This window comes from Mytilus galloprovincialis, chromosome 3, assembly GCF_965363235.1.
Source record: "Mytilus galloprovincialis chromosome 3, xbMytGall1.hap1.1, whole genome shotgun sequence".
Classification (NCBI taxonomy): domain Eukaryota; kingdom Metazoa; phylum Mollusca; class Bivalvia; order Mytilida; family Mytilidae; genus Mytilus; species Mytilus galloprovincialis.
In genome coordinates this window covers 86,907,847-86,921,208 of record NC_134840.1, presented here as the reverse complement: position 1 = coordinate 86,921,208, position 13,362 = coordinate 86,907,847, and the positions used below count along the sequence as shown (strand labels likewise).

The 13,362-nt window shown below is 31.8% G+C and overlaps 2 protein-coding genes across 4 annotated transcripts in view; both read left to right on the top strand.

The window, feature by feature from the left end:
* LOC143069274 (prostaglandin reductase 2-like) lies at nt 1-10,526 on the top strand. Of its 2 annotated transcripts, XM_076243824.1 has the most exons (8): nt 1-101; nt 2,329-2,447; nt 3,298-3,498; nt 3,905-4,069; nt 4,861-5,070; nt 5,655-5,776; nt 6,537-6,624; nt 10,235-10,526. In XM_076243824.1, exons 1-8 carry the CDS (start codon nt 62-64, stop codon nt 10,340-10,342), a joined length of 1,053 nt encoding a protein of 350 aa, XP_076099939.1. In that variant the 5' UTR covers nt 1-61; the 3' UTR covers nt 10,343-10,526. The 2 variants fall into 2 exon arrangements, with proteins under 2 accessions (XP_076099939.1, XP_076099940.1); XM_076243825.1 differs by lacking the exon at nt 1-101 and having other exon boundaries at nt 2,328-2,447; nt 3,300-3,498.
* LOC143069269 (uncharacterized) overlaps nt 1-13,362 on the top strand; it is a 425,535-nt gene that overhangs the window by 213,995 nt on the left and 198,178 nt on the right. The window lies entirely within an intron of this gene.

The window sequence follows — 13,362 nt, the reverse complement described above, 5'->3', positions numbered from 1 at the left end:
TGACTTTTTCCACACGTGCAACTGTTGACATCGAGTTATCTCCACCTTGATGACCTAAAATATGACCGAGAACCAAAACGTCGTTTTTGTTTCCAGACCAGGTGAATGCAATTTATTAAATCAATGAAGGGTTTATTGTAACAAAACTGTCTTATTTGAATCTCAAACCAATAGTTATGATTGTTAAAATTATAAGTTTTCAATGTCAATCACATTTAATAACGGAAATGTACTAAAATGTACGATTGATACAACATAAAACCAAAAAGAACCAACAAAAGTAGCCAGTTTACACATACACATTTACGTTTATTCAAAGTTATATCACATACATAACATAATTCGAGAAAATAGCAACTAACAGTAACTTTTTAAAGAAGCTGTTAACACCATAATTAATTTCATTTTTTCAGGAATATATAAATAAATCTGTTTGACAAAAATAAAGACTATTTTATAGCAAGAGACAAATTAATATTAAGACGAAATAAGACTCAAGAATAATTATAATTTCCTTGATTTCTCAATCAATAAAGATTTAGTGGATTAATATTATTTTTAAAGATCTTAATATTAAACAAAAACCATTTCTCTAGCCAATGAGTATGTAATTAGATTAGAAAATTGAATTTCTAAATGTTTTTTTTCTTCTTCAGGAAACTGGTTAACATAAATCCTACCAAAGATTAGAAATATTTAGCCTTTTCCATTTTTCAATGAAATGTATTTTTTGCCTGAATTGAGATGGTTTAATATTCTTTTTCTTTTATTTAATTTGTTGCTGATAAGAATTTGTTTCATATATAAATTAATTATTATAAACAATTCATGTCTGTGTACTAATTTTCCTAACAGTGTTTCAAATCGAAATTGTTGTACTTGTGTTTAAAAAAGTAAGATTTGGACATAAAGAAGAGGATACAACAACTATATGACAATTGCTCTAACTTTTAATGGGACAGCCTACAATCAACAGATTAATACACTATCTGTATAAATGAGAACCAGGGAATATACATAATTATAAGCTATTTAAGTTTACTACATACCTCAAGAAGATGTTTGTCCCTTTTGACATATACTTGTACAAGTAATTAATATTGTACTGACATTCTGATAGATTTTAAACTTTATTTTGTCAACCATAAAGTTTACTGGAGCTTGTAATCTCAGAAGGGTATGTTTCAAATGTCGAATTGGAGAGATTTGAACTTGCCAATCATGGGGACTTTATATGTCTCTTAGATAGTACAGACTTTGATGTGTGAAACAAATTTGATTTTTTACCATCAACATATTATTTTCTATCTTGTGGCCTTTTCATCAACATTAAGAGGATTTTGCTATACAAATTATTTTTCCTTATGATGCTTTATATGGATAACCTACCAAACAAATATCTTGGTGTGTTCTGTTGTTGTTTAAACTTTTTGTATTGTTTCTGGCAAATTATTTCAGTATACCTGTTTGATGTCATTGACCCAAGACCTAAAGGTCAACTAATTCAAATTGAAACATTATAAAATATTGACTGCTTTAGAAAAAATTGCAACCACAACAACTAATATATTGAGTCACTGATAAGGTCTTTGCATCGGAACTAAACACATTTTTTTTTTTTTTTTTTAAAAACAGTTGTTGGCATGACACGGGTTATGTTCTTCTCATATATGTTATGATGGTATGATACTAAACCCCTAACGGGAAGGATTGTGCCTGATGTTCATATGATGAAATCATAATCTTTCAGTCAGTTTAATTGAAGTCTGGAGCTGGCATGTCAGTTAACTGCTAGTAGTCTGTTGTTATTTATGTATTTTTGTCATTTTGTTTATTTTCTTTGGTTACATCTTCTGACATCAGACTCGGATTTCTCTTGAACTGAATTTTAATGTGCGTATTGTTATGCGTTTACTTTACTACATTGGTTAGAGGTATAGGGGGAGGGTTGAGATCTCACAAACATGTTTAACCCCGCCGCATTTTTGCGCCTGTCCCAAGTCAGGAGCCTCTGGCCTTTGTTAGTCTTGTATTATTTTAATTTTAGTTTCTTGTGTACAATTTGGAAATTAGTATGGCGTTCATTATCACTGGACTAGTATATATTTGTTTAGGGGCCAGCTGAAGGACGCCTCCGGGTGCGGGAATTTCTCGCTACATTGAAGACCTGTTGGTGACCCTCTGCTGTTGTTTTTTATTTGGTCGGGTTGTTGTCTCTTTGACACATTCCCCATTTCCATTCTCAATTTTATTATAATTTAGAACATGGTTTGGGTTAAATGTCATATTGATAAATTCCCAAATAATTTAAAACATTTTATATTTCAGGTGTAAATGGTGAACCAAAAGAAGAAAACTTTAGATTTGAACAATGTCCTTACCCTGTAGATATACAGAAAGACGAAGTATTGATTAAAACTCTGTACTTATCAACTGACCCAGCATTGGTAATTATTATCATGATTATCAAATGAATAATTTTAATATTGATGTAATTTCAGACAACTTTTAATTGTATTTACTATTTTAACATGCATGACATGTTTTTGTATTTAAATTTGTTTATCTGTTTGCCTGTTTTTTCACTCTTCCAAATGGTTTACAGAGGTTGACTGATGTTTGCTCTTGTTTTATCTTTCTTCTCAGTTATATACAATTTTCTTTTACTGTGTCAGAACGATCATGTTGATGGCTACATGAAATTACTACAGGGAGTAAAAGACATTTATCCCTTTAGAAGTGGCATTTTTTTTTAATGAATAGTTTCAGATGATAGTCAACTTCAGAAGTCATTAGCCTTGATAAAGATTCTTCTAACTTGTTTTAAAAAGATAGTTTCTGGATGATAATTAAAAGTTTAAAAGGTGAATCGATGATAATTTGTTTGCCTTTGAAGATAAAACCTTGATATATATGCTACCAGAAAATAGTTCATGACAGCTTAAAGATGCTGCCTCAATGTCTATTGGTTTAAATAAATGGGTCCTGGATGATAATTTTGGTTTTCACCCAGCAGTATCATTCTCTTTGACATAAGCAGTATTTCTAATAAAATATGAGTCAAGTTCAATTTTCAATGTAATGACTAGTACTATTCCAAACCATTCCATCATTTAGATATGGTAAATCTGCAAAATTAATGGTTTCAAGATGGTGACTTATATTTCCCTTGAACCTTGGCATCTAAAGAATTAACTGATGATCATAAAATATGACCATGTTTATTTCATGTGTGAAATTATCATTTTTTATTTCACATGACTTCTAATCTTTGTAATGATTTGAGTTTTGTTTTAGAGATGTCGGATGAATGAAAGTACTGGTGTAGACTATGTTGGACCATGGCAGATAGGAGAAACAATAGAGGGATTTGGAGGAGTTGGTTCTGTAATGAAGTCATTAAATCCAGAGTTTGTAGAAGGTGATTTAGTCTGTTCCCAATATGGATGGCCATGGAAAGAATATTTTGTCAAGAAGCCTGATAAATCATTCCAGAAAGTAAGTAATGGATTTTTTGGATTGTTTGTTTATTGCATATACATTTATCAATAATTTTGGTGGATTCAAAGTAATTTATACATCTTTTTTCAATTCCTAATTGCAAAGTAAGTCAAATTAGAATACTTTACAAAGATTAAAACAAAATTCTGCAATTTTTCCATGCTAAAGGGAAATAACTCCTTTTGAATTGAATATGGCAACCCTGCATTGCACCAACATTACAAAATCTTGATGTTCAGTTTTTATTCAGGATTAAGCATGTACAGCTGAATTCCAAAACAGATTTATCTTTAAACAGATATTGATGTTATACAAGCTTATACTCAATGCTATTTTATCTTACAGTTAGACAAGTCATTAGTTTGTGGGAAGATATCATACGGTCTTTTATTTTATCTTACAGGTAGACAAGTCATTAGTTGGTGGAAAGATATCATACTGTCTCAGTATTTTAAGTCTTACAGGACTGACCTCCTATTTAGGTTTAACAGAGAAAGGTCATATACAACCTTCTCATACACTAGTCATCAGTGGTGCTGCAGGGGCATGTGGATCTTTAGCAGGACAGGTAAAGATGTATAATAAAAGTAGGGGGATTCAAAGCAGGACCAGATTAAAGGAGCACATACATTTCATTTTCTCCTTAAATTTTGCTGGTACACTATGAAGATCAGTCTAATTTCCACCACATACAATAGTGTATGTGAACATATTCTGCTAAATTTATAAAAGTAAACAATTTTCAAATTAAAACTCTTGTCAAAAAGAGAAGAAATGACATTAGAACATGATAGAAGTTTTTGGCACATTGCTGCATATGATATTTTTTTTTGTTGTTGTGTTTTAACTCCACTTTTAAGCAACGGATTTAGGCTATTTCGTGGCAGTCAGTTTTTATTGGTGGAGGAAGCCGGATTGGCCGGAGAAATCCATGACCTTCGATAGGAAAACTGACAATCCTTGTCAATTAAGATTGGAGTCGAGTGCACATGCAACTTACAACCGCAGTTTTGACTGGCGAGTGATTACAGTAGTAACTACTTAGACCACTCGGCCACTGAGGCCCCTTGCTGCATATAAATGCTGGCATTCAGAATATTATTTTGAGCACTCAAGTACACATGTATGTTGATAAACTGCAATAATATAAGACTTAAATCCACTTTTATCCATCCATACAAGGGGGTACTGATAAGGGTTAAAGTTTGCTAGCCGAAATTTTTTTTTAGTTCATAAGCAAATAGGTGGTTAAGTTGAACTCAGTTTTTTTAACAGATACATTGTGACATGGACAGACAAGGTGATTAATCAGATGTGCCCCAACTACAGAAGAAATAAAGTTTAATTTCTTTTTTGTAGTTTGGGCGTTTAAAAGGTTGTGATAAAGTTATTGGAATTTGTGGTAGTGATGAGAAATGTCAATATTTGACAGATGAACTTGGATTTAATGGTGCTATCAATTATAAAACACAGAATATAAAAGATGAACTGAGTAAACACTGTCCTAAAGGCATTGATGTGTACTTTGACAATGTTGGTGGAACTATCAGTGATCAAGTCATTAAGCAGGTATTTCCTTTTATATGTTACCAAGTACGGTTTTCACTTGTTTGTTCCATTTTAATAACTGAAAATTTTATTTAGCCATTTGCAACTTCACTTATGCTATATACCAGTACTCAAAATCAGCTAACTACAAGTCTGATGTAATCATAGAAATAAGAAATGTGATAGGTCAGCTTCATTCAACAAATATCTTCCAATGTCTGCCAGAAGTAAAAAAATTTGACAAGATTGTATGAAGGTAAAAATAAAAATTGAATGTTCCAAAGTTGTATTTTCCTATACAGGTAATAAAAATGTTTTTAAAATATTAGATGTATAACTGACATAACTTGTCAAGGTGTGATCCTCATTGCAAGAAAATCACAGTAATTGTTGAAATTGATTTTTAGCTTTTGCATTATTATATTCAATTTTCCTCAAACAAGATGTTGCTTTGGATTCAGAATAAAAAGATAAATAAAATCACTCCTCCTTTACTTTTGTTTATCAAGTGCGTATAGCATCATGAACAAATACACCTTATTTGTTTTCACAACTTACAGCAAGAGTTTTTAAAGATGTATTTTCCATTTGCATTATGATTTCAGATGAACAAAGATTCCCATGTTATTCTATGTGGTCAGATATCTGTCTATAACAAAGATGTCCCTTATCCGCCACCCATACCAGAGGAGACTCAGCAATGTCTTCAGCAAAATAATATCACAAGGTAGATATAGTCAATTTACCACAAGGAGGGTAATTATAGATAAGATCATAAGATATTAAACATTGTTATTCACTGCTTCTCCCAAAACACACTGTATTCAGGAGTACAGCCAATTACATTTTGGTTTTAAAGGTAAGAAAATTTGTTTGAGTAGGGTAATAGATCTTCCTGTTATACTTTATATGATGAATGTTGGCATTGCATTGGTCTAATACAAACCAACAGAATATGCATTCAATTAACCTCAGGAAATTTAACATTCATCTACTGTGGATTCATTTTTATTCGTAGTATACCAATTTTCATGGTTTTTGTGGGTCACAGCTAACCGCGAATTTAAGAATTCCACGAAGAATAGTTTTGAAAAATTTGTTATGAAACTTATACACAATGCATATTACCACAAAACACAGATCAAGTTGAATTTTGGTGGTGTCACTTTAACCATTATAGAGTTATGCCCTTTATAAATCGAAAAATTCAAAATGTTTAGTTTTCATTCTGTAACATCAGTTTGCCCAAACCAAATATTATGAAACCTATAAACAATACTTATTACCACATAACTCAGATCAAGTACAAATTTGGGTAGCATCACTTTTGTCGTTCTTGAGTTATGTCCCTTTATAATGTTGTATGCAAGCTCGGGCATCGGACACATTCTTAATTATTTTTAAGTTTTAATCACTGCTTGAAATTTTGGCAATCAAAATGATGAATTAAAGATCATTGATTCATTAAAATAGTTTTATTTTTTCAGGGAAAGGTTTTTAGTGCTTAATTATCCAGAAAAATTTGATGAGTCATTAAAACAGATTGCTGAATGGCTTCTATCAGGCAAAATAAAGGTACAAAAAAAATGTCAGTAATCAGGAAGAAATACTTTTGTTAGTTCTATGATTTCAGTATTTAAATATACTGACTGACTTCTGTGCTTCACACAACATGTGCTTTGGTCAACACTTATACAACCATATAAAATTACTAAAAGAAGCATTCAATTCTTATAATTACATTTTTATGCTAGGGACATGAAAAATCGGTTTCTATCATTCATTTCTGTGATTAACCAGTGCACTTTATTGTGATGGCACGTGTCATCATGAATGTTACAGTTAAAGACCAAACAGCCTATTGTTTATGCGCATCAACTAACGCAACTTGGTAGTGACATAAAAGCTCTATGACGTTGTTTCTAGCAATGAAAAAACGTCAAATAACGTCCTATTTCGCGTTTTTCACGGATTCTAACATGATGTACGCTTAAAAATACGTCTCTCAAGAAAAGAGGAACTAAGCGTCGCGCTGATATCTTGTCGAAAATGGACACAAAAGATACTACACTACGTTTAACCGTCGTCCTAATAAAAATGATAAAATATAAATTTTGATCTCGACTTTTTCTATGTGCGCCGATCTGCATTTCATTTTTTTTTTCTTTCATATGCGTAGATTTTGTCTTATACTTTCGCCGATCTGCATTTCATTTTTCTTATTCTTTCTCTTGCGTAGATTTTGTCTTTCATTTGCACCGATTGTGTACATGTTAATTAGGGAGCTACCATTTGATTTTTATGGGGGGGGGGGGCTAGGATGAAATTTGAAAAAAATAGGCAGGACAGGAGTTTTGAGTAAAAAAAAAAAAAGGCAGGATGAGACACTTGCAAAAAAAAAAGTCAGGATGACAATTTATGTAAAAAAAGTCAGGATAAACTAAAAAAAAAAGCAGGACCGAATAGAGTGAAAAATAAAAAGGCAGGACAGAGATTACAACTAAAAAAATGCAGGACAAAATTTTTCATCCTAGCCCCCCCCCCCCCCCCCCATAAAAATCAAATGGTAGCTCCCTTAGATAGGTGAAAGTTATTTTTATGCCCAATATATGGGCATTATGTTTTCTGGTCTGTGCCTCCGTTCGTCCGTTCGTTAGTCCATCTGTCCCGCTTCCTATCAACTTAAAACTTAGTACACATGTTCCTTATGATATGATCCTTCTAATTTCAATGTCAATTTTTCAAATATTTAAAAAATGTAGTATTCAGAAGGTTAAGCCGATAAACAATTATTCCTAGAACTTTTGACATACTGGCAGCCGCAAGGTATGCATGTACAATGTAACTGATGGCTGGATGATTCTCGTACAATAATGTCCGATCTTGCAATGAAGTTAAAAAAAAATATACTGCTTATTTGACAAAATCTTATTAAAAAATTATGACAAAGGGTCATTGTCATTTGTTTCATTTCAATAAACATTTCGCCTTATCTCACTGAAGCTTACAGCTAATTTCCTAATGAATGTAGATCAACACTTTGGTTAGCTTGCTTGCTTTGTTTGTATATTTTGTATAATTATATTTCGATAAAGTCCAATTGAATTTAAATATCACATATACAGGGTACATACCTATATATGAAGATGTCATTTTTTCTTAATTTCAAAGCTTGAATAAACATTTATACAAACAAAGCAAGGAAGCCAATCAAAGTTTTACTCTACGTACATTAGGAAATTAGCTGTAAGGCAAAACATATTAATAAAATAATTAATACTCAGCGAATGTGAATTAAAAAATTTCGGTGTTTAAAACTAAATTGTTGTAAATTTAACTTATGTCAAAAACAATTGCTCCAAGAATAATATCAAACATAAGATCCCTTACATTTAGCTACAACTATGACCGGAAAGATTGAAAACAAATTCCGATTTCAATGCCTGCAACATTCTTGTCTTTGTTTTAATTTCCAGAATGAGCAACTTAGATTTACAATATTTTATCCTGTTGGAGAAATCTTACTTTTCTCATATGAAAATTATTTCTAAATTAATTTTTGAATTTAAAACTTTTTGTATTTTTATTTACGGTCTCGTTTATTCAAAACACGTGAGTTAGTAATAACAGGGGTTGTATCTTATGATAGATGTATAACGTTTTAGAATCAAATACTTTACCTATAATTTTGATTTCCTTAAATGTTTAAATATTCAGAAATAATGAATTCACAAACTAGATGGAATAATTTCTATACGTTCGTCGTAGTCGGGTAAAATAATGATATAAAGAAGTCCGTCCATGCTTTTGTATGTCCGTCTGTCAACAGCAGCGAATGCGTCGTTACGGCAAACTTCTGAAATTGACGCGAAAAAAAACCACACATCTTATAGTCTGATATAGTCCAATACTCTGTAATTAAGCCAGTGCCATCTTTTATTTTTTATTATTTTCAAAAATTTTGCTAATGAGGGGCAGAGGCAGAAAACAGACTCTCCTAACAAAAGTGACGTGAAAGGTTATTTCAAACAATTTTCCATTCCGACGGATGGGTGTTTCTGAAGGTTAATATTGTACGGCAAAACATCATAAGATCTCAGACTGATACTGATACATGCATTTAATCTCTTGTATTACCAGACAATAAAGAAGTTGAATATAGTTGTAATTCTTGGAAATTAAGATGTCACAGTGGGTTTCAAACGTCCAGTTTGCGATTTTTTGTAAATAGTGCGCCAGCAAGGAAAGTTTGTACTATGACGTCAGATGCAATGTTCTGAAGAAAGACAACTCTTTTCTTCAAAACGAACGAGAAAAAAACATGAAAATCACTCATAACTTTTTTGAGAGATCGGTGACATACACTTTTTATTGCTTTATTTTGAAGAGTACACATGGCACTTTCCGTCTTGAAATTTTTATGAAGAAATCACTGGTAGATATTTTTTTAAATACTGGAAACGTTTTTCATTTTTACGTTTATTTTTGGCGGGAACGAAATAAATCATATTTTTAAAGATCAAAACTATACGAGTCTTAAACTTTTGAACCTGTATTTGGTAGATACAAATCTAATGTTTAACGTGAAACAAGAATTATGCTTGTAGGTTTGATATTAAGGACTTTTTTTTAGAGTTTGGATAATCAGCAAATATTATGTTAATATTCGGGAAAACACCAAACTGAGGTTGCTATAGTGACAAAACAAAGTCGGTGACCCCCAATTTTTTTCATTATATTTTGTTCCTCAAATCATAAAATACCTTCACACAAAATTTTGAGGAAAAATCACTGGTAGAAATGAATAGGCTGTTTGGTCTTTAATTGGGACCAATAAAATTACAAAATTAAGCTTTCAATTCTCAAATAAATAACCTTACTTATTTCATAAGAAAATGAATCAAATAAAAAGACTAATTAAATTATAGCAGGTAAATGATCTGAGAAATGTTGATGATAATGCAACATTTTTTTTTAAAGTGATTGGAATTTCATTATTAAATGCTACTTTGATATAAAAAAAAAAAACACAACAAAATCAAATATAAATTTAACTTTTATTAATTTCAAATAGCTACTAATGAAAACACTACTGACATTTAACAATACCAATGTGCAAGACGGAAAATTGATGCATGTTTTAGACATGTTGGACAAAGATTTCTAAATTTATTTTTTTTTATAGGTGAAGGAAACTGTTGCTGAAGGTCTTGTAAATGCTGGTCCTGCCTTTGTGTCAATGATGAGAGGAGGAAATATAGGAAAACAATTAATTCATGTTGCTAGTCCATAAAATTTTCAAATGTATTTCATAGCACTGATTTGATTTAAGTTATCTGTAATAATGTGATTTGTAAATGATAATCAATTTAAAAAAAAAAACACTGATTCAGGGAATAAATGTTTAATTTAAAGATTTATAGATACATGTATTATAAAAGTAATAAATTATTTATTTATCATTATTGATAACTTGAGACATGCGGTAAAACTTATTTCAGCCTTCTACTTTCCTCCAAAACTACCTGTACCAAGTGTGTTCATTTAGATTGAAATAGTAATATGCAGAACCAAGAAATTTTAAAAGTGTCAGTTCTACCAGGAGGTCTAATTTTCATTTATTTTTATACGACCGCAAAAATTAAAAAAATTTTGGTCGTATATTGGGATCACGTTGTCGTCGTCGTCCGAAGACGGATGGTTTCCGGATAATTACTTTAGTAGAAATGAATGAAAATCAATAAAATTTTAACATAAGGTTTATAAACACTAAAGGAAGGTTGGGATTGATTTTGGAGGTTTTGGTCTAAACAGATTAGGAACAAGGCCAAAAAGGGGTCAAAATAAGTATTTTTCTAGTTTTGAAACAATAACGTGTGTGTAAGTGTATGGATCTTTCTGAAATTGTACCACAAGGTTCCATTTCAAAAAAGGAAGGTTGGGATTGATTTTAGGGGTTATGGCCAAAACTGTTCAGGAATTAAGGGCTAAAAAGGGGCCAAAAACAATACTTTTCTAATACTTTGTATAAATTGCATATTTCTTGACCAATTTCAATGGGGTTTTATTCTTGAATTCTTGGGGTTCTTAAATATACTGAATCTAACCATGTATTTATTTTTTGGAATTTGGTCCCCGTTTTTAAATTGGTCCACATGAGGTCCAAAGGGTCCAAAATTACACTTTGTTGTTTTCATCAAAAAATGAATTATTGGGGTTCATTGATATGCTGAATCTAAACATGCTGAACTAGTATATATATTTGTTTAGGGGCCAGCTGAAGGATGCCTCCAGATGTGGGAATTTCTCGCTCCATTGAAGACCTGTTGGTGACCTTCTGCTGTTGTCTGTTCTATGGTAGGGTTGTTGTCTCTTTGACACATTCCCCATTTCCATTCTCAATTTTATTTAGATTTTTGATTATGGGCCCAGTTTTCAAGTTTGGCCAAAATGGGGTCCAAAATTTATTTAGATTTTGGATATTGGACCATAATCATGATAACAGGTAATTTTAATTTTTTTTAAGTTCATTAGACCACATTCATTCTGTGTCAGAAACCTTTGCCCTGCAACCATTTAATCACAATCCAAATTCAGAACTGTATCCAGCTTGAATGTTGTGTCCATACATACCTCAACTGTTCAGGGTTTGACCTCTGCGCTCGTATAAAACTGCGCTATGCGGAGTATCTGGTTACATGATGTGTAAACGTCTAAAAGCCATCATGGTTGTATACATGTAACATCCCCTTCTGGGTTTGCTAAGGATTATTTTTGGACAGAATGCTGTATCCATCATAAATTACAAACCTCTGATGCATACCTGGCAAAGCTACCCATTTACTAGTAAATCAAGCTTAGCATACCATTTTTCAAACAGATTTTAAAGCTGAAGTGATTTGTGACAAGGATATAGACATAAACTGCTTAGCCCGTATAATTACATATCATTTTTCTTTCCTCCTCGATAAGAAATGCCACATTCCTCAAATATTGGCAAATAAAATAAACTGAAAGAAAAGAGTTTATAAAAGAAAGTTATTTTAATCAACTTTGTTTCTCATCTCTACCTTATTTTTTTGGGAATCAAACATTGGTAATGGTTTTTTATCTTATTTGCTTAGCTATTTGATCAAGATGTGTGCCTCATAAAAAATAACACATTTATTATTACATTGGTATGTCTTCCTTGGAATCTGTTGATGATTGGTTGCTTTATGTCCAGTGTCAAGTATTTCATGCATATTCAGGACGATGGATACTCAAGAATTCAATATTATTTATTGGTTTAAAATAAATTAAGTAAGGAAAACTTGTGGCATTCAACTGTTGGTTAACAAGTTAAGATCCAGTGAGTACATGTATTCAATGACACCATAACAATAAGGAAATGGGGTTAGATTGCTAATGAGACAATTATTTACCAGAGAAGGACCAGGATGTAAATGACTGCAGATCACAGGACAACCTTCATTATTGAGGAAAACTAAAACTGTATATAAAGCTATAAAAGGCCATTGCATCATAGCAGCATGAACCAGATGCTCTGCAGGGTGCAGCTTGATACAACCCCAGAGGTCGAACACTGAACAGTTTGGGCAAGTATGGACACAACATTCAAGCTTGATACTGTCTGAATTTGGATTGTGATCAAATTTTTGACATAATATAGGTTTCTGACACATAAAAAATGTCAATATCTTACAAATCTATTATGCAATACTGTGCAATTAAAGATTTCTTCTTGAATCTTTATAAAAATTTTGAAAAAAATTGAACCCCTTAAAAAAATTGGAACCCCAAAAAACTTTTTGAATCCCCCCTTGGAGCAATTACCCCCACACTCCATCCCTACCTTTCCTTTTTTTTTCTCATGTTTTTCTAACAAAACCTGTTGTTCATGCAGAATAGAAATTTTTTTTTCTAGACTTGTTCTAAAAATATTCAACTTCTTACCTGCTACCCTGTTAATTTCTAGTTTAATGTGGCCAACACCTTTTTCTAGCTCAAGATGGTCCACTTTTGAACTTCAAGTTTTGTGTTTATAACATCAGTTTTAACCTCATCTACCTCAGATTTTATTTCTGTTTCTATGCGTGTGAAGCGGTCCTCTATATTGTCTAGCTTGTTGGATAATATTCCTACTTTTCCATCTATATCAATAATAATCTGCTTCAGTTCAGAAATAGACTCGACGGTAGCCATAGTCATAAAAAGAAAGTAGTTTTCAGTTATATAGGTGATGAGCGATAGGAGTCTCGTACCTTGTTACTTGTACGGTAAAGTTCAAAAATTCTCTCAATAACATCTCAT